The sequence below is a fragment of the Python bivittatus genome, unplaced genomic scaffold (genome assembly GCF_059951505.1).
Source record: "Python bivittatus isolate LINGU-HERP-01145 unplaced genomic scaffold, Pbiv_v1 ctg000440_np1212, whole genome shotgun sequence".
NCBI classification, from domain to species: Eukaryota; Metazoa; Chordata; class Lepidosauria; order Squamata; family Pythonidae; genus Python; species Python bivittatus.
This window is the reverse complement of record NW_028277063.1, coordinates 9,061,106-9,088,509: the sequence shown is the minus strand read 5'-3', so window position 1 is coordinate 9,088,509 and position 27,404 is coordinate 9,061,106. Positions and strand designations below refer to the sequence as shown.

The window sequence follows — 27,404 nt, the reverse complement described above, 5'->3', positions numbered from 1 at the left end:
TCAGGCTGTCTTATCTCTAGCTCCTTCTCTGATAGTCTCTGTAATTATTTTCTTTTTTCTTTTCCTTCCCCCCTCTCATTTTTTCTCATTCTAATTCTGATAAATGGAAAGATGTACTTTGTAAGACAAATTAAGAAATACTCTCTCTGGGTGCTGTTTGCTTAGGTCCCTCTTAGATAAGGGGTAAAAAAAATTATTTTTACCAGGTGGAGAGATCACAGAAGAGAAATGAACAAATGGAAACGTTATTAAGTGTAAGACATGGTTATCAAGGCAGAGTTTTATTAATTTAACTTAACAGTGATGAATAAAATCATCCCACTTTTTTCTTCCAAAGAAGTGAGGATCTCAAAGTAGCTACAGAAATATATATATACTGTGTCTTTGTCTATGCATGTATGTGTGTGTGTGTGTGTGTGTGTGTATGTATATATATATATAGAGAGAGAGAGAGAGAGAGAGAGAATATTTGTTCAAAGCACAATAAACCATTAAACAGTGGAAGCAGCTGAAAGCATGAATAAACCACACATGTAAGCAAAGAGACTGAAAACTAACAGTGAAAAAAAAAAAAAGGAATCAATTTGGAGGAAATATTCCGGTATTGTGGCAACAGTCTATATATAATGATAATTAAAAGTGATGCCACACAGGATAACGTTGTGGAACCACGATATTTTTCATGATAGGAGCATCTTTTTCTGGATGGGAATTGTCAGAAGTAGGATGGGAGTGATAGCAAAGTTGCTCCTTTTGTTCCTATTCTATATCATAGGCAAGACAGATGCTATCAATTGTTCCATACCTGATGACCCACTTCCTATACCCCATCAATTTGCTCAGCCAGGAGATGTTATCATTGGGGCAATTGCCAGTCAAGCTTTCTTCTTTCACAACAGCCCTTCCTTCACAGAAGAGCCCTCTCGGATGGTGATCAGTGAAGTGGTGTAAGGAATTCTATTTTTCTTCTCTTCAGACCATTAAATGGAAAATAATTGAGAAAAGAAGTTGAGCAACAGGGTTATAAAGTAATAAGTCTTTGAAAATGTTCATAACCGCAGTGCCATTGGGAATTTTCTGTTAGTTAGTTAGCTCTAACTACTGAGTATGGCTACTGAGTAGAAAATTCCATGTGGCTTTACACACTGCACTAAATCCATATATGATTCCTCTGATTTTCACCTAGCTGTTTTCTGAAAGCAGCCTTTGTGATTCATACATCCTTTGTAATAGTTTAGGACAATTTGTTAATCTGTCAATTATACAAGACTCAGCTAATCATAGCTAAAGCACAGCACATCTTAACACAAGTAAGTTACTGTGAAATACTTAATATTTTCTGAGAGAGGAAAGTAGATTCTATAATAGGGCTACATATTAGATAAGAGTAACTTCTGGAAAAGAAAGCAAAGCACACTATCTGTCACTTTACGGGGAATTTAATATTGTTTAAATTGCTTAATTGATATGTCATTCTTAGGCATAACCTGTTTTTTTGCAAAGGTAAGTTATTCCAGGAAATTAAAAAAAAAAAGTCAACTTTCCTTCTTTTGGATTGGTCCACATTATTTTATCAGCTCAAGGCAGGAACAAGTGTTGCTTTCTCCCAGTCCCTTCAGACACTCATCTGAACTGGGATTGAGATTTTTCCCGAACACTAGCAATGGGACAAGAGGAAGCAACCTTTTTCAAGAGGTTAGGTTATTTGAAGAGAGGAGGACATTGTGTTTCTTGGGGTCTCCTCCACCACTTCTCCTGGCTTTCAGTAACTGCAGCCTGAGGTTCTTGTCTATCAGGGATTGGTAAGGCTGGTCCTTTGGTCTTCTTTGTAGTTCATGGCCTACTAGTTTATAACTTAGAGTACCCTAGATCTAAAAAAGGGTAGGAGTATTAAAAAAACACTTCATGTTATTTAATTAAGTTGGTACTTTTTGTTGCAGTTCTATGCTAAAAGAGTATCAGCAAATCCTTGCTTTGGTGTTTGCGGTCAAAGAGATCAACAAGGATTCCAAACTCTTATCGAACATCACATTGGGTTTCCGCATTGTGGACAGCTACTTCACTGCAAGGATAACCTATAAGGCAACCTTGAGCCTACTTTCTACACACCAGAGATTTGTTCCCAACTTTACCTGTGATTCAAAGAAAAAGTTTATTGCTGCCATTGGAGGACGTTTCACAGAAGGCTCATCCATCATGGCCACTATTCTAGCCAACTACAAGATTCCACAGGTAGGCCCTTGAGATGGATCCCTAGAAATCCCAAATTTCTTTAAATCCTTACATTTTAAAATGCCTTAAGACTAGTTTTCACAGTTAAATCTTTTAGAGGGGACAATCTGTAGAGTATATTTTTAAAAATATAAATATTAATAAACTGTAGGGATAATTAAATATTTAAAGATAGAGGGCTCTTTGCAGTCCCCTCAAAACTACTGAAGATTGTGAAACACTTACTGGCATTGAGTTCCAAACAGATTCGGCCATTACAGAAAATACTCTCTCTTCTACCTGCTGATTAAATCCCTTCAGGTGGTCAAGCAAGAAGACTCTTTCACAGATCATCAATGCCTGGCTTGGGATCTTGTGTTATGTTTTAAGTGTTTTCCCATCAGTTAAAATGAACATGAAGAAACAAAGAGGCAACCCATGTGAGCTGTTTGCAGAATTTCTAGCAATACTGGAGTGCCCATATTGTGCACTTAGCTATGATGAAGATGGATGTTGTTTAGTATTCTCTCTTAATGCTTCTGATTATTTGCTACGTATATCCTTTCAGCTTGCTTATGGAACATTTACACCAGTACATGGTGACAAAAATATATTTCCATTCTTGTACCAAATGGTCCCAAATGAAGTCCATCAATACACTGGCGTTATCCAGTTACTTCAGCATTTTGGTTGGACATGGATTGGGCTCTTGGCTGTGGATGATGACTATGGAGACCTCTTTTTACAGAAAATTGTACCGTTGCTTTCCCAAAACAACATTTGCTATGCTTTCATACTTAGAACACCAAAGAGGACTTATTTGGATGAATATATACGCTTACTTTTAGTGGAAAGGGCAACTTTTCATGAGCAACTTTTCATGGATCAAAAAGTCCATGTATGTGTTGTATATGGAGCTAAACCAGCTATGCAAAATCTGAGAATGATAATCTTTATAGCAAGTTTTACTTCATTACCAACTCTGGGTAAAGTGTGGATTGTTACAACCCATTGGAATTTTGAATCATTGTCCATTCAGAGGCTTTGGGATATACAGAGTTTACATGGTGCCCTTTCATTCACAGTTCACTCCAAAGAACCACCTGGATTCCAAGAATTTGTTCACACTGTGAGGCCATCCTGGGCAAAAGAAGACAATTTCATTCAGAATTTCTGGGAGCAGGCATTTGACTGCCCATTACATGTTTTCTATGTAAATGAAGTTAACAAATTATTATGTACTGGGGATGAGAAGTTAGAGAGTCTGCCTAATACATTTTTTGAAATGAACATGAGTGGTCATAACTATAACATCTACAATGCAGTCTATATCATGGCACATTCCTTGCACGTCTTACTCAAGTCCAGATCCAGAGATAGAAGATTAATGAAAACAGAGAGAGTGAGAGTTCATTATTTAAAGCCATGGCAGGTATGTTACTGTATTTCCAATACGCAAACATGTTGTTTTTAACAGGGCCACCATGTTTCTCTGACTCCCAAGAATGCAACTAGGAGTGATGCTACATAACACTGTAAAGCTATTTGAAGTGACATTGCTTCCCTAGTTAGCAGAAAATAAGATCAAACAATATAACGACTATCTCCAATGGTGGCAAAGCTTTTCTGTGGTGTAGGAGGAAGCGTACCTCTATTCTAGAGAATTCACTAAGTCCACAATCTTAATCCAAAGATAGTCCTTGTTGGTTTTGCTAAGAAATGTTCTTTTTGTCTTTAATTTTGTTATGGCTTCCAAAAGCCATAAAGAACATGGTTGATGATGTAATGATGTTGTGAAAGTGGGAGGGCATAATATATTAAGCCTTATTGAGGTGCTATTTTGGATGTTCAGAATGCAGAAAAAGAAAAACCATGTCTTCGAAGGTTCATTTTAGGTTAGCAACTGTAGATGACCCTTCTATGCCAATAAATATTGGTCACTTTGTTATGAAATTTCAGCAGTGCTGAGTGTCCATTGTGGGTTGCTTTCAGATTCGACACAGCCCATAAACTGCAGCTTGCCTAATTAGACCTTAGAGTTTGTGAGTTAATTTTCCTCATGCTCCTGAAAATTCTTGCAAGAGATATGTGTAATAACACTTATTATTATTGGTATAGGAAATAGACAACATGACTTCTGGAAATTGACCTTGAGGCAGAGAAGCTCGGAAGTTAATATTTTGGCTGACACGTTTGACGGTCATGCAGTTGTCTTCACTAAGTCAAGAGAGGTCATGTCATTAGCTTGAGGAACTACTTTCTTTAGTATCCTGACTGTTTCTAATTGCTTCCTTTAAGCTTTTCCCAGCTTTCCGAGTGCCAGATGACTAGCAGTTGAGCTTGGAATCTTTCTCCATTTGCAAATGGAAGAATAGAGAAGGACAAGGAGTGATTGCATTTCTCCATTTGCACATTTAGAGAAGGACAAGGAATGACTGCAAAGCAGAATCAGCAAAATCAGCATGTCTGCTTTTCTTCATTCATAGAAGTATTTTGAGTAAAGGGGCTAAGATGTTAATGAGTGGTTGAGTGAAACCTACACTCTACACCTCTGAGGATAATGGTGGTTCATGAATCCAATATGTACAAGCTGAAAGAGAGGGGCTGTGATCTTAAAATATGTATTATCTGTGATATCCTAGATCTTCATCTCTATTTTTCAAAGCAAGATAGTTCAATTCGAAATAGTGTTATGCAGTTGCTCTATTTCAAAGCCTTGCTATAACTTTTTTTTCATTTCTTAAAAATATAGTTTCACCCTTTCTTGAAAAGCATTGTATTCAACAACAGTGTGGGAGACACTCTTAGTTTTGATGAAAACGGAGAATTAATCATGGGTTTTGATGTTGTAAACTGGATCACTTTCGCCAATAATTCCTTTGCTCGAGTCAAGGTTGGAACCTTGGAAACTCAGGCTCCACCAGGCAGAGAATTAACTCTTAATGACAATCAAATTGTATGGCACAGAAGCTTTAATGAGGTGAGAAGAAGCTGCAAATTCTCAACTAAAAATCAGGGTAAAGCTTCCTTTGGAGCAATTGTCAGATACATGGCAGTAATTGAAGGAAGTGATATTTTGACTGTTCTGGAGCCTTCCAGATAATGAGGTGTAACATCCTCTCTATATGCAATTGAACATTAATACAAAGCTGTCCATGGCAGGTTTTAAGAGTAATGCTTCTAGTTGTACCTTGGGCTTATGCATTGCCAACATAGCTAGTGCCACGTTCATGCTATGCATTGAAACATTCTGGGCCCACCAGAACCTGGACAGCTCAGAAAGTTTGCATCTGCTCTAAACACATCTTCAGAAAGAGCATTACACAAGGAACCCATTAGCAGTAACCCAAATGTATGTGTGATCGTGAAAATAGCATAACTTACTTCCATTCTTATTTGTTTAGATAGTAAGCATTTCAAGAGTCTCTAAACTGTATATCTTGAGGAGAATGGGAAACCTATCCATTATTAATTTTTTAACATTACTTTGTCCATCCCTGAGTCATGTTATCCATCCCTGATATGAGGGCGATCTGGCTGTGATATCTGTCACCCCATTGATCACCAGGGTTGATTTGCCTGAACTGGCTGGTGAGGCAGGTGTTCCCTTCCTCACTCAGTGCTCCTCATAGGTCTATCCTGAAGCTGCATGCCCAGTGGAAGTGGACAACCATCCCATATAGAAGGAGTGTACTGATCTTTGGTCAAGCGTATAGCGTATTCCCTCTCCTGCTAGAACCTCCAAACAGCCCCATCCCATTTCCCTCCAATTATCTCAATTTTTCTCAATTTCATTTTCTTCTGCTTCCTATCCCAGTTGCGGGTTCCTTGTTTGGAAAAGCTCTATTGATACAGGTGTTTTATTCCCTGTTTCTCTCATTCATATTTCTCTTAGGTGCAGCCTCTCTCTATGTGCAATGATCACTGCTATCCAGGCTACAGCAGGAGGAAGAAGGAGGGAGAGAAATTTTGCTGCTATGATTGCGTGCCATGTCCAGAAGAGCAGATCTCTGATAAAATAGGTAGGAGAAAGAAATGTGAGTGCTTTGGCTAACTAATTAGCAAAGATCCAGCCTGGTGCCCTTTTTTTATTTAAGTACAACTTAAACAACAGCACATATAAAGCAAAGCAATAAAAAATCTGAAAATAAAATTCATCCATCCATCCATCCATCCATCCATCCATCCATCCAACCATCCATCCGCTTCTTAAGCATGTATATGTGTAAGTAAAGTTATAAGCAAGAGTTATCATGACCATATTGTATTGTAATCATTCTTACATAAATGAATTTTAAAGGAATTAATACATACTGTAGGTCTAGGTCTTATCAAGTTTTCAATGCACTGATCAATCTGGCTGTATATCTATCCTTCCAATGTCGAAGGAGGAGTATCTAGGCAAAAAATAAAGCATGGGGAATCTATTTCTATTGTTTGGATATCAGATCCCATGTAATGGGGTATGTATTTCTAGCAACAGGGGAGTTTAATCTTTCTTTTTTAATAGAAATGCAATTGTATCTAACAAAAGTACTTTATGATACATTAAAACATTTAATACTGTTGTTAAGATTCTTTTCCATTGTTTAGACAAAACAGGCTCCTCAAATTTCTTGTTCCTTCTATTCTTTAAATTTGAATATCAAGTTGATCTATTGATATAATATTATTTCTAAAAACTTAAATATCTTTGAAACTGTAAATGCTGCCTGTCCAAAATTAGATGGTATATGAAAAAGTAAAAAAAAATATCTTGAGCTAATTAGAGATTTTCCTTTGTTTCTTATTTTCAGTCAATACTCTCTGTTTACCCTTCACCCAGGTATATGAGGAAATTTCTGCAGGAATGAATAAGAGCTTTTATGGAAGAAATTAGATTTATTATTGTTTATTCTCCCTCAAAAAAAGAACAGAAAAAAACCCAAAAACTTAGATTTTAATGCAATACACCAACTGGTTTTTTTTAAAAAAAGCTTAGATCAAATTTATAATTCATATAAATTCCTAGGAATTTCACAAAATTCTCACATTTTTGGGTGGCATAGAAAGACCGTATAGATATCTATAACATTGTAATCTTTTTACAATAGTGAATATTTCAGGTTTGAATTTAAAGTATCTGTAACGTTAGAAAAGGAGAATTCCTAGCCTATCTTAATTGAACAGGTAACAGGTATCAAAGCCAGTAGTTGCCTTACAGATTGATACCCATTTTGATTTAATTAAAAAGAGGGTTTCTTCTTTCTTTCTCCAGATATGGATGCCTGCATGAACTGTCCAGAAGATCAGTATCCCAACAAAATCCACAATCAATGTATTCCCAAAGTATTGAACTATCTCTCTTATGAGGATCCTTTAGGAATTGTCTTTATTATATTGGCTATTATTTTCTCTTTGATCACAATCGTTGTGCTTGGAATCTTTTGGATGCATCAAGAGACTCCAATTGTCAAAGCCAACAACCGGAGTCTCACTTGTATCCTCCTCCTCTCCCTTCTTCTGTGCTTCTTCTGCTCCTTCCTCTTCATCGGAAGGCCTGAAAAGGTGACGTGCCTTCTGCGGCAAACAACTTTTGGCATAATCTTCTCAGTGGCCCTTTCATCTATATTGGCAAAAACCATGACTGTGATTCTGGCCTTCATGGCAACCAAACCAGGCTCTGGAATGAGGAAATGGGTAGGGAAAGGACTGGCCAATTCTATTGTCCTTTTGGGTTCCTTCATCCAGGTGGGAATTTGCATAGTGTGGCTGAGTACCTCTCCTCCTTTCCCAGATACAGACCTGCACTCACTGAAGGGGGAAATCATAATGGAATGCAATGAGGGCTCAGTGATCATGCTTTACTGTGTCCTGGGTTACATGGGTTTCCTGGCTAGCGTCAGCTTTAATATAGCTTTCCAAGCCAGGAAGCTGCCCAACAGTTTCAATGAGGCCAAATTCATCACTTTCAGCATGTTGGTCTTTTGTAGCGTTTGGCTGTCCTTTGTTCCAACCTACCTGAGCACCAAAGGAAAATCCATGGTAGCTGTGGAGATCTTCTCCATCCTGTCCTCCAGCGCTGGCTTACTGGCATGTATATTTTCCCCCAAATGCTATATCATTTTATTGAGGCCTGAAACAAACAAGAAGGAACATTTAATAAGGAAAGAAAAATAAGGTTCTTTTTGTGTTTTGTTTTAATGCATAATTCATTTAGCATCTTTTGATCACTCCTCTTTCTAATGTTTCTTAGTGTTGCTCCTATATGAAAATATTTCACTGTATATTATCTTCTCTTCAAGGAATCTGGGAAAGACTCTGTGACAATACAGCAAAAAGATTGTGGATAAGGAAAAAAAAATGAATTTTTGAAAATATAAATGCACAAAGTTTCCTAAATGTATTTGTCACTGTTCTCCTTTTTAAGAATAACACCTTCTTGTCAGTCTTTAAATTAATACCTTTAATTCCCCACTGCAATTCTGGATCATTACATTTGCAATTCCTCTTTTAATAAATCCTTCTTGTGTAATACTCCTACCATTTTTTAGATCTCAGTTACTCTAAGCTGTGGTAATCAGGAGTTGCATTTTGTCCACAAAATTTTTCTTTTCCCCTATTTTTTGAAGCTCATTGTGTAGGCAGGTGAATATAGAGCTACGGGGCTAAGGGAGCTGCTGCTTGATGTGAAGGTGTTATATGCACTCTCCCACTTAAGCAGTATCTACTACCATGCCTTAGCTCTGCTCACTTTTGAGCAATGAAGACTCCATTGTACTTTTTTTTTTAAATAAAACTTTTATTAAGATACTGTATATAAAAAGCACAGTTAAAATACAAATCAGAAAGTATAGAAAAGAAAGAAGAACTAAAAAAAAAGACAAAAACTAAGATAGTGAGGATAGATAGAAAGACTCAAGACTCCCACTCAAACCAACCCACTCAAGCACATAATCTAAGAAGCGTTGCCATGAGGAGACAAATTTGGAAACAGTATTGTCTCTTATTAACGCTGTTAACTTTGCCATTTGAGCCAAGTCCATTAATTTAATAATCCATTCTTCCACTCTAGGTATTTGTGAGTTCTTCTATCTTTGCATGTATAACAGTCTTGCAGCTGTGATCATGTATAGAAGCAAAGTTCCATGTTGTGTCTCCAGTCCTTTCTCCATCAAACCCAATAGGAACAATTCTGGTGTTTTTTTGAATGCTCACTTTAAGAATCTTTTGAATAGCAGTACATATCTGGTCCCATTTTTTTTTAGCCTTTTCACAGGTCCATCAAAGATGATAAAAGGTTCCTTCACCAGTGAACAAACATTTGTTATACCAGTATACATTTTTGATAACTTATCAGGAGCTAAATACCAGCGGTACATCATTTTATAAAAAAATTCTTTTAAATTATAATTCAACATAAATTTAAAACCTTTGTTTCCACATATTTTCCCATTGTTCCACATATTTTCCCATTGTTCCAACATGACATTGTATCCAAAGGTTTTGGCCCATTTAATCATACATTCCTTGACTTGTTCATCTTCTAAATTCATCTGTAACCACATCTTATACATCTTAGCAATAACATGTTCATCATTTGTACAAAGTTGAGTCTCAAGGTAAGAAGTTTCATTAACAAATCTATAGTTCTTTTTATCCAGCTTAAAACATTCAAGCAATCGCATATAAGTAAACCAATGGCATATAAAGCCTTCTGATTCTAACTGTTCTCTTGTTTTAAAAGTTGGTTCACCCTCCTCAAAATTTAACAAATGTTTATATTTTAACCACTTCCTTTCTCCCATATTTTCTCTTCTAATAAATGCTTCCTGAGGTGACAACCACAAAGGTACATTAGGAGACAGTCTTACCTTATATTTGTTCCAAATCCACAGTAAGGCATTCCTAATATAATGGTTTTTAAAATTCTTATTAACTTTAACTTTATCATAGCACAAATAGGTATGCCACCCGAGTCTTAATTCATGACCTTCAAGTTGTAATAATTCTTTATTCTCCAAGGTTATCCACTCCTTCATCCAAAGCAAACAAGAAGCATCAAAATACAATTTTAAATTAGGCAGACCCAAACCTCCTTGTTCTTTGGCATCTTGTAACAATTTATATTTAATTCTCGGTTTTTTGCCTTGCCAAATGAACTTAGATATATCTCTCTGCCACTATGTAAATGGAAAATCTGTAGTCAGGACCAGTATAGTCTGGAAAAGAAACAGCATCCTAGGCAAAACATTCATTTTAATCACAGAGATTCTCCCCATGAGAGACAATTGTAATTTTTCCCATCTTCCCAAATCTTTTTTCACTTCATCCCAGATTTTACCATAGTTACTTTGAAACAACACACCATTTTTAGTTGAAAGAATCACCCCCAGATATCTCATCTTTTTTTCAGTCCTGAAACCCCTCTTGCTCATCAACAGATCTTGATTAGGCAGGGTCATATTTTTAATTAACATTTTTGTTTTTTGTTTATTTACTTTAAAACCTGCCAGTGAGCCAAATTCCTTCAGTTTTTTCATTGACTGCTCAGCAAATTCCAGAGGTCTTGTAGTATTAAAACTAAATCATCAGCAAAAGCTCTCAGTTTAAAAACCTCTTGTTTAATCTTTAAGTTCTTTATTTGTTCTTCCCTTCTAATGTCTCTATTAAGAACTTCAAAAACTAAAATAAAGAGCAAAGGCGATAATGGGCAACCTTGTCTTGTTCCTTTTTGTATATGATATGATTCAGTTAATTCTTCATTGACAATAATTCTAGTCTTCTGAGGTGTATAAATTGACTTTATTCCCTGTACAAAATGTTCAACAAAGTCCATACTTTCCAAAACTTTAAGCATAAACATCCAATTCAAATTATCAAAAGCTTTCTCTGCATCCAAAAAAATAAGAGCCGTCTGACATTCATTATGGTGTTGTAGATATTCTATAATGTCCAGCACAACTCTGACATTATCTCTTAATTGTCTTTTAGGCAGAAATCCACATTGGTCATGGTGAATAAATTACTGCAAGATTTTTTTTAACCTTTCTGCCAACACTGAAGCAAGTATTTTAGAATTTATTTATTTATTAATTAAATTTGCCCCCTGCCAATCTCCCCCCAATGGGGGACTCTAGGCAGCTCACAACACATTAAAACAATAAATAAATATACAATTAAAACCTATAACAATTCACATTCACAAAAATAAAAGGGAAAAAATCCAGGAGGCCGATGGTTCAAGGCAGCAACACCAGACCACTAAGGGACTAGACAACACCACACTTGATGATCCCCTTCCTCGCCCCAGGCCAGATGGCAGAGCCAGGTCTTCAGATCCCTCCGAAAGGCCAGGAGTGAGGGGGCCAATCTCACCTCCAGGGGCAAGATATTCCAAAGGGCGGGGGCTACAGCAGAGAAGGCCCGTCTTCTGGACCCCGCTAATCGGAGTTCTTTTGGTGAAGGGGTCCAGAGCATGCCCTCTCTATGTGATCGGGTGGGATGGGGGAGAGGCGGTCCCTCAGGTAACCTGGTCCCATGCCATGTAGGCCTTTAAAGGTGATAACCAACACCTTGAATTGGACCCAGAACCAAACTGGTACCCAATGCAGCTTGCAAAGCAGTGCTTTTATATGGGTCCTTCGGGCCCCAAAAATAGCTCACGTGGCTAAATTCTGGACCATCTGAAGCTTCCGGATACTCTTCAAGTGTAGCCCCCATGTAGAGTGCATTAGAGTGGTCTATCTGGGAGATAACAAGGGCATGAGTGACCGTTCGAAGGGTATCCCAATCCAGGAAAGGGTGTAACTGGTGCACGACCTGAAGTTGTGCAAAAGCCCTCCTGGCCACGGCTGTCACCTGCTTTTTGAGCAGGAGCCGTGAGTCGAGGACCCCCAGATATACACTGGGTCTGTCTGGGGCAATGTTACTCTATCCAGCACCACCGATGACAAAGTCCCGGATACAGAGGAGCCATTAACCCACAGCCACTCTGTTCAGCTGAAGCCTGTCATGCCCCATCCAGACCCTTACAGCCTCCAGGCACCACGAGAGGGCAGTCACAGGATCACTTACCTCACCTGGGATGGAGATGTATAATTGAGTATCATTAGCATACTGATGATACCTCATCCCATGATGACAGATTATGTCACCCAGCAATCTCAATCATTGTTCAACAGTGAAATTGGTCTATAGTTCTTAATTAAAAGAGGATCCTGTCCTTCTTTAGGTAGAAGCGCAATGTTGGCTTCCTTCCATGAATCAGGCATTACCGCACCTAGCAAAATAGAGTTCATCAATCTTTTAAAAGGTAAAAGAATCTCATCTTCAAAACATTTATAATATATGGCGGGTAGTCCATCAGGTCCTGGTGCTTTTCCCAATTTCATTCTCTTTATAGCTTCAGCTATTTCAAAAGTAGTTATAGGACTGTTCAATATTAATTTCTGTGACTGTGAAAGTTTTGGTAAATTTTGCTTATTCAGATATTCATCAACCTTTTCCAAAGAAATTTCTTGTTTTTTATATAAATTAGAAAAGAAGTTATGAAATGCTTTTTTGATCTTTTCATTGTCCAATAATTCTAATTCTATTTCCTTGCTGAATTTTAGAAATCATTTTCTTCTCTCTCTCTCTTTCTTTAATTTGTATGCTAACCATCTTCCTGGTTTATTAGCAAATTCAAAATGCCTCTGTTTAGCATATCTTAATTTTATTTCAATTTCTTTCACAGTCAACATTGAAACTTGTTGGTGTAAAAACTTAAGTTGACAGACAGTATTACTATCAGATGGTTTTTTCTTCAGCTCCTTCTCCTTCAGTTTAATCTGATCTAAGACCATTTGTAATTTTTGTTGAGACTTTTTCTTAAGAATGCAATTATAATAAATGAAATTTCCCCTCATAACTGCTTTACTAGTGTCCCACACTGTTTTTAAATCTACATCTTTATCTAAATTAATCTCAAAAAAGTCCTTTAATTACCTTTTACAGTCCTCCACAACATTTTCTTTTTGCAAAATAGATTTATTCAATCTCCACCCAAAAGTCCTAGTAAATTTTCTAATTATCATGCTTACAGGATTATGATCAGAAAAAGTCTTTGGTAAAATATCCAGTGCAGAAATTTTATTTGCCAAGTCCATTGGAACCCATATCAATTCTTGGAAAAAATTTATGTCTCTCTGAATAAAAAGTAAAATCTTTTGCCAGTCCATTTTTATATTTCCATGAATCCACCAATGCAAAATTATCCATTCAATCAAAAAAAGACTTTGGTAATTTTCCTTGCTTGCTTTTAATTTGCTTTTCAGATGTCCTGTCAATCAATGGTGAGGCAACTCCATTCCAATCTCCCATCAAACACCAACTCTGGTATGAGAAACTGACAATTCATTCAAAAGCTGCATAAAAAAATTGCTCTTGTCATCGTTTGGAGCATATATTTCCACAACAATTATTTTAAGTCCATATATCTCCACTTCAACAACTACATATCTACCATGATCATCTGTTAACAACAAATGTGGTTTCAGGTGATTTTTAACATATAGAACAAGTCTGTTTAATTGCTTCAAGTTAGCTGAAACAAATTCTTGTCCCAAATTTTTATTTATCAAATATCATCTGCATAAAGATGGCTTTGAAGTGTGTTACATGGAATATAAATGGGGCAAACACTCCACAGAAAAGGAAAAAAAAGTTTTTCACTATCTGAATAAATTGAAATATGATGTAATTTGTCTATGAGAAACACATATAAAGAAGAAAGATATGAAGATTCCATTGTCCTGACTACTTTTGCCTGGACTTGGAAGCTAATCAGGGTTGGGCCATGTTAGTTGTTAGATGGGAGAGCACCAGGAATCATAGGGCTGTAGGGTAGACTGGGAAATAAAATTAATCCTGGAGGTAGCCAATCTCAATCCTTTGGGTAAAGCTCCAGGAAGACATCCATTTAGTCACCAGGAGTTCAGCTTGAGTCAAACGCAATGGTGCCATTATTGGAAAACCAAGTAACTTTAGAGCCAATGAAAAGAATAGTTTGGTCTCATTGTCAGGAGAATGACTGGTTAAATAATATTACAGTAGTAATTACATTTCAATTTTAATCACTAGTTTCTACTGTCTGAAGGCTGACTTGTATATTTGTCAGGAAATTTGATGAAAAAAAGGCTTATGGCATTTTCATCAAATCAAAAGTCAAAGGAAATCACAGTCATTAAATACACACTTCAGGCCCTTTTCTCAGGAGAGATGTGCCAAATACTGAGAGTTGGAGAGGACTGGATTATTTTCCCAATCATTGTCAAAATTACAGGTTGTTTCTTAAGAATTACAGATGATATTACACTCTATCAATTTTTAGAAGTCAGACTATTAATAGGAGTGATTATACCTATCTTTAAAATACCATTTGGAATACAGTGTAATAGAGAGCTGTCATTTGAAGCCTTTCCATTCTAATCTTCATATGATATTTTAGGCCTTTTAATCTCCTGTTCATTCTGCAATAGTCTCTGTAATTTTTTTCTTTTCTTTTTTTCTTTTCCTATTTCCCCTCTCACATTTTTCATTCTCATTGTGATAAATTGGAAGATGTACTTTGCAAGACACACACTAAGAAATACGCTGCCTCTCTGTGGGCTCTTTGCCTAGATCCCTTTTAAATAAAGGAATTTATCTTTACCACATGGAGAGATTACAGAAGAGAATGTGAACAAATGGAAGATTTATTAACAGTAAAACATGGCAATCAGGGCAGAGTTTTATTAATTTAATTGAATGACAATGAGAAAAATCATCCCACTTTTCTCTTCCAAACAAAGAAGTGAGAATCTCAAAGTACCTACTCAAACATAAAATCTTTCTTTTACTAATGGCATTCATTTATAGCACATTAAACACTGAAAGCAGCTGAAAGCTGAGACAAACCACACATGTATGCAAAGAGAATGAAAACTAACAGTCAAAAAATTGGAATCTGTTTGGAGAACATATTCTAGTACTGTGGCAACAGTCTATATATACAGTAAGGATAGTCAAAAATGATTTCTTGCAGTTTAATGTTGTGGAGACAGGATATTTTTCTGTATAGGAATGTCTTACTCTGGATGGGAATTGTCAGAAATAGGATGGGAGTGATACCAGTGATGCTCCTTGTGTTCCTGTTCTACATTATAGGCAAGACAGATGCCATCAATTGTTCCATACCTGATGACCCACTTCCTATACCCCATCAATTTGCTCAGCCAGGAAATGTTATCATTGGGGCAATTGCCACTCAAGCCTTCTTCTTTCACAACAGCCCTTCCTTCACAGAAGAGCCTTCTCGGATGGTGATCAATGAAGTAGTGTAAGAAATTCTATTTTTTTCTCTCTTCAGACCCCTGAATGCAAAACAATTGGGGAAAAATAGTTAAGCAACAGGATCAGAAAGTGATAAGTCTAAAAATTTTCATAACCCCAATGTCATTGGGAATTTTCTGTTAATTAGTTTGCTCTCTCTTTCAAGTAGGGCTATTGAGTAGAAAACTCCATGTGGCTTAATACACTGCACTAAATCCATATATGATTCCTCTAATTTTCACTTCTATGTTTTCTGAAAGCAGTCTTTGGGATTCATAAACCGTTTGTAATAGTTTAAGGCCTGTTAAGACCTGTAGTTTAAGATTGACATTTGTCAATCTACCAATTATAGGACTCTGAGAAGATCATAGCTAAAGCATACAACATCTTAACACAATGTGGGAAGTAAATTACTATCAAATAATTAATATTCTCTGAGGCAAGGAAAGAAGATTCTAAAAGAACGCTACATATTACATAAGAAGAGCAACCTTTGGAAACAGACTCAAACCACACTGTCTGCCTCTTTAAGAGGAATTTAATATTGTTTAAATTAATTAATTGATATGTCAGTTTTGGAGCGTAATCTGTTTCTTTCCAAAGATAAGTTATTCAAGAGATTAAAAAAAGCCACCTTTCCTTCTCTTTGGACTGGTCCGCATTATTTTGTCACCTCAAGGCAGGAACAAGCTTTGCTTTCTCCCAGTCCCTTCAAACACCCATCTGAACTGGCATTCAGCTTTTTCTCGAACACTAGCAAGGGGACAAGAGGTAGCAACCCTTTTGAAGACCATAGGCTATTTGGAGGGTGGAGGACATTGCATATTTTGGGGTCTCCTTCACACCTTCTGGCTTTCAGCAGCTTCAGTCGGAGGTTCTAGTCTCCCAGGGAATGGTAAGGCTGGTTCCTTGGTCTCCTTTCAACATCATGGCCTTCTGCTTTATAGCTTAGAGTATCCTAGATGTAAAAAAGGATAGGAGTATAAAAAAGCACTTTTTATCGTATTTAATAAAGTTGGTAGTTTTTATTGCAGATCTGTGCTAAAGGACTATCAGCAAATCCTTGCTTTGGTGTTTGTTGCCAAAGAGATCAACAAGGATCCCAAACTCTTACCAAACATCACATTGGGTTTCCACATTTTGAACAACTACTTCATGGCAAGGATAACCTATAAGGCGACCTTGAGCCTACTTTCTACACACCAGAGGTTTGTTCCCAACTTTACCTGTGATTCAAAGAAAATGTTTATTGCTGCCATTGGAGGACGTTTCACAGAAGCCTCATCCATCATGGCCACTGTTCTTGCCAACTACAAGATTCCACAGGTAGGCCCTTGTGATGGATCCCTAGAAATCCCAAATTTCTTTTAATCCTTCCACTCTTAAAGGACTTTGGGCCAGTTTTTAGAGTTAAAACTTTGACACGAGACAGTCTAGAACTAAAGATTACAGTATATTCAATAAATATAATATGAATAACTATAGGGATAATTACACATTTAAAAACAGAGGACTCTTTGCAGTCACGAAAAAAGAATTGAAGATTTTCAAACATCTGTTGGCACTGAGTTCAAAACAGGTTGGGTCATCATAGAAAATGCTCTATTTCTTCTACCTGCTGCTTGACTCCCTTCAGGGGGTCAAAGAAGAAGACCCGTTTCCAGATCATAAATGCCTGACTTTGGATCTAGTGTTCTGTTTCAAGTGTTTTCCCAATCAGTTAAAATGAACAAATAGAAAGATGCAGTCAACCTTGGTAACTGATATAATGTTGCAGGGAAGTGCGGTCACTGAATAATTTCCAGCAACACTTAAATGCTCAAATTCTCCTTAAGTAATGAGGAAGATGGATATCATTTAGTATTCTCTCTTAATGATTCTAATTATTTGCTATATTTCCTTTCAGCTTGCTTATGGAACATTTTCCCCAGTACATGATGACAAAAATGTATTTCCATTTTTGTACCAGATGGTACCAAATGAAGTCCATCAATATACTGGAGTTATCCGATTACTTCAGCATTTTGGATGGACATGGATTGGGCTCTTGGCTGTGGATGATGATTATGGGGATATGTTTTTACAGAAAATTGTACCATTGCTTTCCCAAAACAACATTTGTTATGCTTTCATACTTAGGACACCAAAGAAGACTTATATGGATGAATATATCCACTTCCTTTTAGAGGAAAGGGCAACTTTTCATGGACAACTTTTCATGGATCAAAAAGTCCGTGTATGCTTTGTATATGGAGCACCTCCATCCATGAAAAATTTGAGAGTTATAATCTTTATAGCAAGTTTTACTTCATTACCCACTCTGGGTAAAGTGTGGATTGTTACATCCCATTGGAATTTTGACTCATTGTCCGTTCAGAGGCTTTGGAATATACAGAGTTTACATGGTGCCCTTTCATTTGCAGTTCGCTCAAAAGAACCACCTGGATTCCAAGAATTTGTGCACAATCTGAGGCCATCCTGGGCAAAAGAAGACAATTTCATTGGGAATTTTTGGGAACAGGCATTTGACTGCCCATTACACATTTCTGGGGTAAATGAAGATAACCAATTATTGTGCACTGGATGAGAAGTTAGAGAATCTGCCTAGTACATTTTTTGAAATGAACATGAGTGGTCATAGTTATAACATCTACAATGCAGTCTATATCATTGCACATTCCTTGCATGTCTTACTCAAGTCCAGATCCAGAGGTAGAAGATTAATGGGTGCAGGGAGATTGGGATTTCATTATTTAAAGCCATGGCAGGTACTTTATTGTATTTCTAATAGAGAAACCTTGTGCATTCATATGGCAGTGAATGTGATTCTGACTATCGAGAATGCTATTACAAATAATGCTACATAACACTGTAATGCAATTAGCAGTGACATTGCTTAACCAATTGGAAGAAGATAAAATAAAACAATATAAGAAGTATTTTAATGTATGGTGTAGTTTTTCTGTGGTGTAGCAGGAAGTGGTCCTTTATTTTAGAGATTTGACTGGGTGCGAAATCTTAATCCAAAGTCAGCTATATTGATTTTGTTAAGAACTGTACTTTTTCATATTAATTTGTGTTGGCTTCCAAAAGCCCTAAAGAATCAGGCTGATAATGCAGTTCTGTTGTGGAAGTGGAAGGGAGTAATATATAAAGCCTTATTTAGGTGCTATTTTAGATGTTCAGAATGCAGAAAAAGAAAAACCTTGTCTTCTATGGTTCTAGATGTGTTAGCCACTGTAGATGCCTCTTCCATGCCAATCAATATTGGTCACTTTGTCCTGAAATTTCAGCAACACTATCTGAGTGTCCATTGTAGGGTACATTAAGATTCTATGCAGCCCTTAAGCTGCAGGTCTCATAATTAGACCAATCTTTGTGAGTCAATTTCCCTCATGCCCCTGAAAATTCTTGGAACAGATATTTGTCACAACACTTAGTATAACTGGTATATGATCTACTCAACATGGCTTGTAGAGATTGACCTTGAAGCAGAGAAGCTGGGAGGTTAATCCTTTGGCTGGTACATATGATGTTCATGCAACTGTCTTCACTAAGTCAAAAGAGACCTCGTGATTTGCTTGTAGATATAGCCTGCACTGCCTTCCTTAAGTATCCCAGTTGTTTCTAATCTCTTCTTTTAAGCTTTTCCAGCTTTCCAAGTGACAGATGAGTAGCAGCTGAGGGTGGAGTCTTTCTCCATTTACAAAAGGAAGAATAGGTTGGGTTTTGCACATCTTAATGAAGGACAAGGAGTGGTTGCAAAGGAGAAGCATTAAGATCAACATGACTGTTCATTTTCACTATAAACTGATAAGGCCCTTCTTTGTAAAAGAGCTTTGAGGCGGTCCTTGTTCAAAACCTGAATTACATCTCCTTCTTGAAGATAATACCTGCATTCAGTATTTTGAGAAAAGGGACTAACATGTTAAAGAGTGGTAGAGTGAAACCTATATTCTAAATCTATAGCAATAATGCTCATTTACTGTATGAATCCAATCTGTATGAGCTGAGAGAGATATATGATTTTGAACTATGTATTATCTATGATACCCTATTTTTGTATTTTTCAATGTAGGATAGTCCACTTTAAAATAGTTTTACGCAGTTGTTGTGACTTCAAAGCCTTGCTGTTATTTTTTCATTTTTTAAAAAATATAGTTTCACTCTTTCTTGAAAAGCATCGTATTTAACAACAGTATGGGAGACCCTATTAGTTTTGATGAAAACGGAGAATTATTGACCGGTTTTGATGTTGTTAACTGGATCACTTTCCCCAATAATTCCTTTGCTCGAGTCAAGGTTGGAACTTTGGAACCTCAGGCTCCACCAGGCAGAGAATTAACTCTTAATGACAATCAAACTGTATGGCACAGAAGTTTTAACCAGGTGAGAGGAAGCTTCAAATTCTTAACTAAAGCCGAAGGCAAAGCATCCTTCAGAACAATTTTGAAATACATGGCAATAATGGAAGAATGTGGTACTTTGGCATTTCTGGAGTCTTTCAGGTGATGAGGTATTATATTCTCTATATAAGCAATTGAGTATTAAAAAGAACCTGTCCTTGGCAGGTTTAATGCTTCCAATTGTACCTGGGACATACGGATTGCCAACATAGCTAGTGTCATATTCATGCTATGAATTGAAACATTTGGCCCCACCAGAAGAACCTGGAGGGCAAAGTTTGAATCGGCTTTAAACCCATTTTTGGAAAAAACATAACACAAAGAACACATTAGGAATAATTCAAATACACATCAGAACCTGTAAAAGCATTACTTCCATTCTTAACTGAACAAATAATGTGTATTTCAAGAGTCTCCAAACTGTCCATCTTGAGGTGCATGGGAAACCCATCTAGGATTGGTTTGTTAACATTAGTCAGCCCATCCTTGAGTTATGTTATACATCCCTGATATGACGGTATGATATGAGGCCATGATACTTGTCACTCCATTGATTGCCAGGGTTGATTTGGCTGAACTGACTGGCTAGGCAGGTGTCCCCTTCCCCTCCCACCACTCCATGTGGGTCCCTCCTGAAGCTGCATGCTCAGAGGGAGAGGACGACCATCTCAGACATAAGGAGTGTTCTGATCTTTCGTCAGGGGTGTACCATATGCCCTGTCCTGCTAGAACCTCCAAACAAGCCTATCTCAATTCCCTCCCATTAATTTCATTTTCCTCATTTACATCTTCTGCTTACTCAACCCAGTTTGGGTTCCTTGCTTGGGAAAGCTCTATTGATGCAGGTGTTTTATTGCCTGTTTCTCTCGTACCTGTTTCTGTCTAGGTGCTGCCTCTCTCTGTGTGCAATGACCACTGCTATCCAGGCTACAGCAGAAAGAAGAAGGAGGGGGAGAAGTTTTGCTGCTATGATTGTGCACCATGTCCAGAAGGGCAGATCTCTGACAAAATAGGTAGGAGAAAGAAAGGTGAGTATTTTGGCTAACTGACTAGCAAAACTCCAGGTCAGTGCCCTTAGTTATTTAAGTACAACATGAACAACAGCAAAAATAAAGAAAAAGAAAAATGAGGGAAAAGAGAGGAATAGCTATCTATCTACTGTATCATCTATCTATCTATCCATCCATCCATCCATCCATCCATCCATCCATCCATCCATCCACTTTTTACAAATGTATATATGTAAGTAAAGTGATAAAGAAGAGTTGTTTATGATGACCCTATTGTATTGGAATCACCCCTATATAAATGAATTTTAACAGAATTCATAGATAGGTCTAGGTTTTCAATGCACTGATCAATTTGGGCCATATATTTATCCTTCCAATGTCCAAGGAGTAGTATCTAGGCAAAAAGTAAAGGATGGGTAATCTATTTCTATTGTTCAGCTATCAGATCCCATGCAATGGATATTTAGGTCCAACAACAGGAGGGCTTAATCTTTCTTTTTCAATACAAATGCATTTTGATCCATTCAATTTTTTAATACTGTTGTTAAGATTGTTTTCCATTTTCCTATTCCAAAATAGGATTCTCCAATTATTCGTCCCATCTATTTTTTAAAAATTTGCATATCAAATTGATCTATTGATATAATATTTATTTCTAAAAATTTCCATGTCTCTGAATAAGTAAATGCTGCTGGTACAAACTGAGATGGTATATAAAGAATCTATTAATAAACACCTCATTGTTGAAATGACCAAACAGGACAGAAAACAGTAATATCAATTACATTCTTGTTCTGATTTAATGTCATGTTGATCCTAGGGATACACCTATGTTTTACTGAGAGTTTGGTGATATCATGAGAAAAGTACTATTTTGTTGTTGTTGTTGTTCAGTCGTTAAGTCATGTCTAACTCTTCGTGACCCCATGAACCATATTGCGCCAGGCCTTCCTGTCCCTCACTGCCTCCCTGAGTTTGCTCAGTTTCATGCTCATTGCTTCAGTGATGCTATCTAACCATCTCATCCTCTGCCGTCCTCTTCTCCTTTTGCCTTCAATCTTTCCCAGCATCAGGGTCTTTTTCAAAGACTCCTCTCTTCGTATTAGATGACCAAAGTATCTGAGCTTGAGCTTCATTATCAATCCTTCCAATGAGCAGTCAGGGTTGATTTCATTTCAGATTGACTGGTTTGACCTCCTAGCAGTCCAAGGGACTCTTAAGAGTCTTCTACACCACCACAGTTCAAAGGCATCAATTCTTTGGCACTCAACCTTCTTTATGGTCCAGCTCTCACAGCCATACATTACTACTGGAAAAACCATAACTTTGATTATGCGGATCTTTGTCGGCAAGGTGATGTCTCCGCTTTTTAATATGCTGTCTAGGTTTGCCATAGCTTTCCTTCCAAGGAGCGAGTGTCTTTTAATTTCATGGCTGCAGTCTCCATCTGCGGTGATCTTGGAGCCCAAATAAATGAAGTCTGTTACTGCTTCCATTTCTACCCCTTCTATTTGCCAGGAATTGATGGGGCCAGATGCCGTGATCTTAGTTTTTTTAATGTTGAGTTTCAAGCCAGCTTTTGCACTCTCCTCTTTCACCCTCATCAAGAGGCTCTTTAGTTCTTCTTCACTTTCTGCCATTAGGGTGGTATCGTCTGCATATCTGAGGTTGTTGATGTTTCTCCCTGCAGTCTTAACTCTGGCTTGATGTACTCTGCATATAGGTTAAATAAGCAGGGTGACAGTATACAGCCTTGTTCTACTCCTTTCCCTATTTTGAACCAATCAGTTGTTCCATGACCGGTTCTAAGTGTTGCTTCTTGGCCTGCATACAGATTTCTCAGGAGGCAGGTAAGGTGGTCTGTTACCCCCACCTCTTTAAGAATTTGCCACAGTTTGTTGTGATCCACACAATCAAAGGCTTTTGCATAGTCAATGAAGCAGAAGTAGATGTTTTTCTGGAACTCTCATGCTTTCTCCATGATCCAGTGAATCTTGGCAATTTGCTCTCTAGTTCCTCTGCCTCTTCAAAAGTTTGTACATCCAGTAGTTCTCGGTTCAAATACTGCTGAAGCCTAGCTTGTAGGATTTTGAGCATAGCCTTGCTAGCATGTGAAATGAGCGCAATTTTGCAGTAGTTTGAGCATTCTTTGGCATTGCCCTTCTTTGGAACTGGAATGTAAACCGAACTTTTCCAATCCTGTGGCCACTGTTGTGTTTTCCCAACTTGCTGGCATATTGAGTGCAGCACTTTAACAGCATCATCTTTTAATATTTTAAATAACTCAGCTGGAATACTGTCATCTCTGCTAGCTTTGTTCTTAGTAATGCTTCCTAAGACCCACTTGATTTCACTCTCTAGGATGTCCGGCTCAAGGTCAGTGATCACACCAGCGTGGACATCAGGGACATTAAGATCTTTCTTGTATAGTTCTTCTGTGTATTCTTGCCACCTCTTCTTAATCTCTTCTGCTTCTGTTAGGTCCCTGCCTTTTTTGTCCTTTATCATGCCCATCTTTGCACTAAACGTTCCTTTGATATCTCCATTTTTCTTGAAGAGATCTCTAGTCTTCCCCATTCCATTGTTTTCCCCAATTTCTTTGCATTGTTCATTTAAGAAGGCCTTCTTATCTCTCCTTGATATTCTCTGGAAATCTGCATTCAGTTGGTTATATCTTTCCCTTTCACCCTTAATTTTTGCATTCCTTCTTTCCACAGCTCTTGTAAAGCCTCATCAGAGAGCCATTTTGCTCTCTTGCATTTCTTTTTCTCTGGGATGGTTTTAGTTGCTGCCTCCTGTACAGTGTTATGGACCCCCATCCATAGTTCTTCAGGCACTCTGTCTACCATATCTAATCCCCTAAATCTATTCATCACCTTCACTGTGTACTTAATTTACTTTTGAGAAAATACTTTGAGAAAAAGTAAAAGAAATGTCTTGAGCTAATTAGAGATTATCCTTTGCTTCTTATTTTCAGTCAATACCCTCTGTTTTCCTTCCCCCCAAGGTCTATAAATACATTTCTACCAGAATGTATAAGACCTTGTATGCAAGAAATTGGATTCATTATTGTTGATTCTCCCTCAAAAAGAACAGAAAACAAAAGAAAACAAAAATGTAGATTTTAATGGAATATACCATTACTATTTTTCAAAGGCATAGAATAACTTTATAATTGTACTAGATTCCTATGAGTTTCACAAAATTCTCACTGATTTCGGAGGCAGAGAAAATGTAAACAAATCTCTTCAAAAGACCTTATATATATATCCATAACATTGGAATCCTATCACACTAATGAATATCTCAGCTTTGAATTTAAAGGATGAGATTGCCACATCTATTTTCATTGAAAAAGAAGAATTCCTATTCTATCTTCACTAAATACATAATGGGTACCAATGGCTGTTCTATAGACTGATATAAATTTTGATATATTTAAAAAGAACTTTTTTTCTTTTTCCAGATATGGATGCCTGTATGAAATGTCCAGAAGATCAGTATTCCAACAAGATCCACAATCAATGTATTCCCAAAGTATTGATCTATCTCTCTTATGAAGAGCCTTTAGGAATCCTCTTTATAATCTTGGCTATTGTTTTCTCTGTGATTACAACCTTTGTGCTTGGAATCTTTTGGATGCATCGAGAGACTCCAATTGTCAAAGCCAACAACCAGAGTCTCACTTGTATCCTCCTTCTCTCCCTTCTCTTCTGCTTCCTCTGCTCCTTCCTCTTTATCGGAAGGCCTGAAAAGATGACCTGCCTTCTCCAGCAAATGACTTTTGGCATCATCTTCTCAGTGGCCCTTTCGTCTGTATTGGCAAAAACCATGACTGTGATTCTGGCCTTCATGGCAACCAAACCAGGCTCTGGGATGAGGAAATGGGTAGGGAAAGGACTGGCCAATTCTATTGTCCTTTTGGGTTCCTTCATCCAGGTGGGAATTTGCATAATGTGGCTAAGTACATCTCCTCCTTTCCCAGATACAGACCTGCACTCACTGAAGGGGGAAATCATAATGGAATGCAACGAGGGCTCAGTGATCATGTTTTACTGTGTCCTAGGTTACATGGGTTTCCTGGCTAGTGTCAGCTTTAATGTGGCTTTCCAAGCCAGGAAGTTGCCCAACAGTTTCAACGAGGCCAAGTTTATCACTTTCAGCATGTTGGTCTTTTGCAGTGTTTGGCTGTCCTTTGTTCCAACCTACCTAAGCACCAAAGGAAAATCCATGGTAGCTGTGGAGATCTTCTCTATCCTATCCTCCAGTGCTGGCTTACTGGGATGTATCTTTTGCCCCAAATGCTATATCATTTTACTGAGGCCTGAGATGAACAAAAAGGAACATTTAATAAGGAAAGAAAAGTAACACTCTTTTTGTGTTTGGTCTGATACACAATTCATTTATCATCTTTATAACATTCTACTTCCTAAAGTTTCTTACAGTTAGTACTATATGAATATATTTCATTCCATTTTAGTCTTCCTTTAAGGAACCTGGGAAAAACTCTAGGACCTTGATTGAACTCCTTGTCTCCAGCGATACAGAAAACATTGTTGTTTGTTGTTTAGTCGTTAAGTCGTGTCCAACTCTTCGTGACCCCATGAACCATATTGCGCCAGGCCTTCCGGTCCTTCATTGCCTCCCGGAGTTTGCTCAGTTTCATGCTCATTGCTTCAGTGATGCTATCTAACCATCTCATCCTCTGCTGTCCTCTTCTCCTTTTGCCTTCAATCTTTCCCAGCATCAGGGTCTTTTTCAAAGAGATCTCTCTTCGCATTAGGTGACCAAAGTATCCGAGCTTGAGCTTCATTATTGATCCTTCCAATGAGCAATCGGGGTTGATTTCCTTTAAGATTGACTGGTTTGACCTCCTAGCAGTCCAGGGGACTCTCAAGAGTCTTCTCCAGCACCACAGTTCAAAGGCATCAATTCTTTGGCGCTCAGCCTTCTTTATGGTCCAGCTCTCACAGCCATACAATTGTTGATGAACAGAAAACATGCCTGGGAGAATTGAAAAAAAAAAAATCATTTATTACTACCGATACCATCTTTGCTTTATTTTACTGTAGTCATTCTGCTTCTGTTTGCAGGTCTTTATATTCTGTGATTTTTCTCCAGTTCTTTGTCTTTTATTCTGCTGTCTCCAGGTATTGCAATGCCCACTATTTTGATATTTTTGTCCTTCTTATCAACAATTGTTAAGTCTGAGGTATTGTTTATTTTGGGATGTTGTTTATTAAGTCTGGGGTGTTGATGGTGATGATCTTTGGCAGAAAGCCAAGGAAATAAATAAATAAACATCCTTCAAATGCAAACCATTTCTCACATGCAAGTAGCATTTTTTCTGTCTTTTTGAAATCCCCAAGTATCAACTTATTTTGCAGGGGGGGGGGTTGTTTTTAATAAAAAAGAATTCTGAATGTTTTGAAGTGTTTTTTCAACAGTTGATTTTGTACACCATAAAGCAGAGTTTGTTATTTCTCTTTTCCTTCTCCAACCCATGCATGAAAGTACACACACATACACACACAATAACTGAAAAAGTGGAGAGAAGAATTTTTGCATGCCACTAATTTAGTTTTGACTTTTAGTGATGATTACTTTTTCTGTTTCACACAGTTATATCCATGTTTTTAAAGATAAACATCCCTTGAATATGTTCTAAAATATATATAATAGCATGCTGAAGTGGAACTTGGGGGAAGATCAAATTGTGAGTATCATGTCTCCCATCTGATTTTCTTTTTTTGAACTAATGCACATCCTAGACAATATTCAATTAACTATCTACCCATACTTTCACACACTAAAACACATGCTACATATATTTTATATTTGATAAAGGGGATAGAGATTTTCAAAAGGGCACATTTGCTCAGCCTTCTTCTAGTTGTAATTATTCTCTTTTTTTCACTTCTATTCATGCAGAACCAAACAAATATTTTCAATCTTGTCCCCACATTTGCTTTGTGTGAGATTGGCGGCTATATAAATGTGACATATAATAAATAAAAATAAATAAATTTCTCTAAACAATTCCATGTACTGTATATACATTAAGAAATATACAATGGTATACAAAGAAATATACAAATATACTCTGCTGTTGTTGGACTTGTGAAGAGTCTGGCACATTACCCAGGCCTTGGGCGGTGAAGAGTGGGACCCCTCACTTCATCACGCTTGTCATCTTCTATTGTCATATTTTACATTTTATTGATTTTATTGTAATTGGTTTGATTGTTGTAAGCCACCCAGAGTCATTGAGAGTCAGGTGATGATGATGATGATGATGATGATGATGATGATTTTCCATTCTTCTCTGAATGATTCAATAATTATGCTAGTGTTGACTAGAAGTTCCAGAATAAGCTATTCTTAAGTATATCTAAATTATTTTGTATTTGTTTCACTGAATGGACCTCAGCATGATTTAATCTGT

The 27,404-nt window shown here is 37.3% G+C and overlaps 2 protein-coding genes across 2 annotated transcripts; both read left to right on the top strand.

Annotated features, from left to right (window-relative positions):
• The first annotated feature begins 726 nt into the window (after positions 1-726).
• LOC148215786 (vomeronasal type-2 receptor 26-like) lies at positions 727-8,370 on the top strand. The gene is made up of 6 exons (XM_088142502.1): positions 727-947; positions 1,941-2,232; positions 2,780-3,643; positions 4,964-5,191; positions 6,107-6,233; positions 7,469-8,370. The coding sequence occupies exons 1-6, from the start codon at positions 727-729 to the stop codon at positions 8,368-8,370; spliced, it is 2,634 nt and encodes an 877-aa protein (XP_087998628.1).
• A 9,082-nt stretch (positions 8,371-17,452) lies between these two features.
• On the top strand, positions 17,453-25,327 carry LOC148215785 (vomeronasal type-2 receptor 26-like). Its single transcript, XM_088142546.1, has 4 exons — positions 17,453-18,311; positions 19,705-19,932; positions 20,836-20,962; positions 24,426-25,327. The coding sequence occupies exons 1-4, from the start codon at positions 18,099-18,101 to the stop codon at positions 25,325-25,327; spliced, it is 1,470 nt and encodes a 489-aa protein (XP_087998672.1). The 5' UTR covers positions 17,453-18,098.
• The last annotated feature ends 2,077 nt before the right edge of the window (positions 25,328-27,404 follow it).

Coding starts and splice junctions, on each gene's coding strand:
- LOC148215786 (XM_088142502.1), top strand. CDS start 727: ATGGGAGTGATAGCAAAGTTGCTCCTTTTGTTCCTATTCTATATCATA. Junction 2,233..2,779: donor CCAACTACAAGATTCCACAG/GTAGGCCCTTGA, acceptor ATATCCTTTCAG/CTTGCTTATGGAACATTTAC. Junction 3,644..4,963: donor ATTATTTAAAGCCATGGCAG/GTATGTTACTGT, acceptor TTAAAAATATAG/TTTCACCCTTTCTTGAAAAG.
- LOC148215785 (XM_088142546.1), top strand. CDS start 18,099: ATGAAGATAACCAATTATTGTGCACTGGATGAGAAGTTAGAGAATCTG. Junction 18,312..19,704: donor ATTATTTAAAGCCATGGCAG/GTACTTTATTGT, acceptor TAAAAAATATAG/TTTCACTCTTTCTTGAAAAG. Junction 19,933..20,835: donor GGCACAGAAGTTTTAACCAG/GTGAGAGGAAGC, acceptor GTTTCTGTCTAG/GTGCTGCCTCTCTCTGTGTG.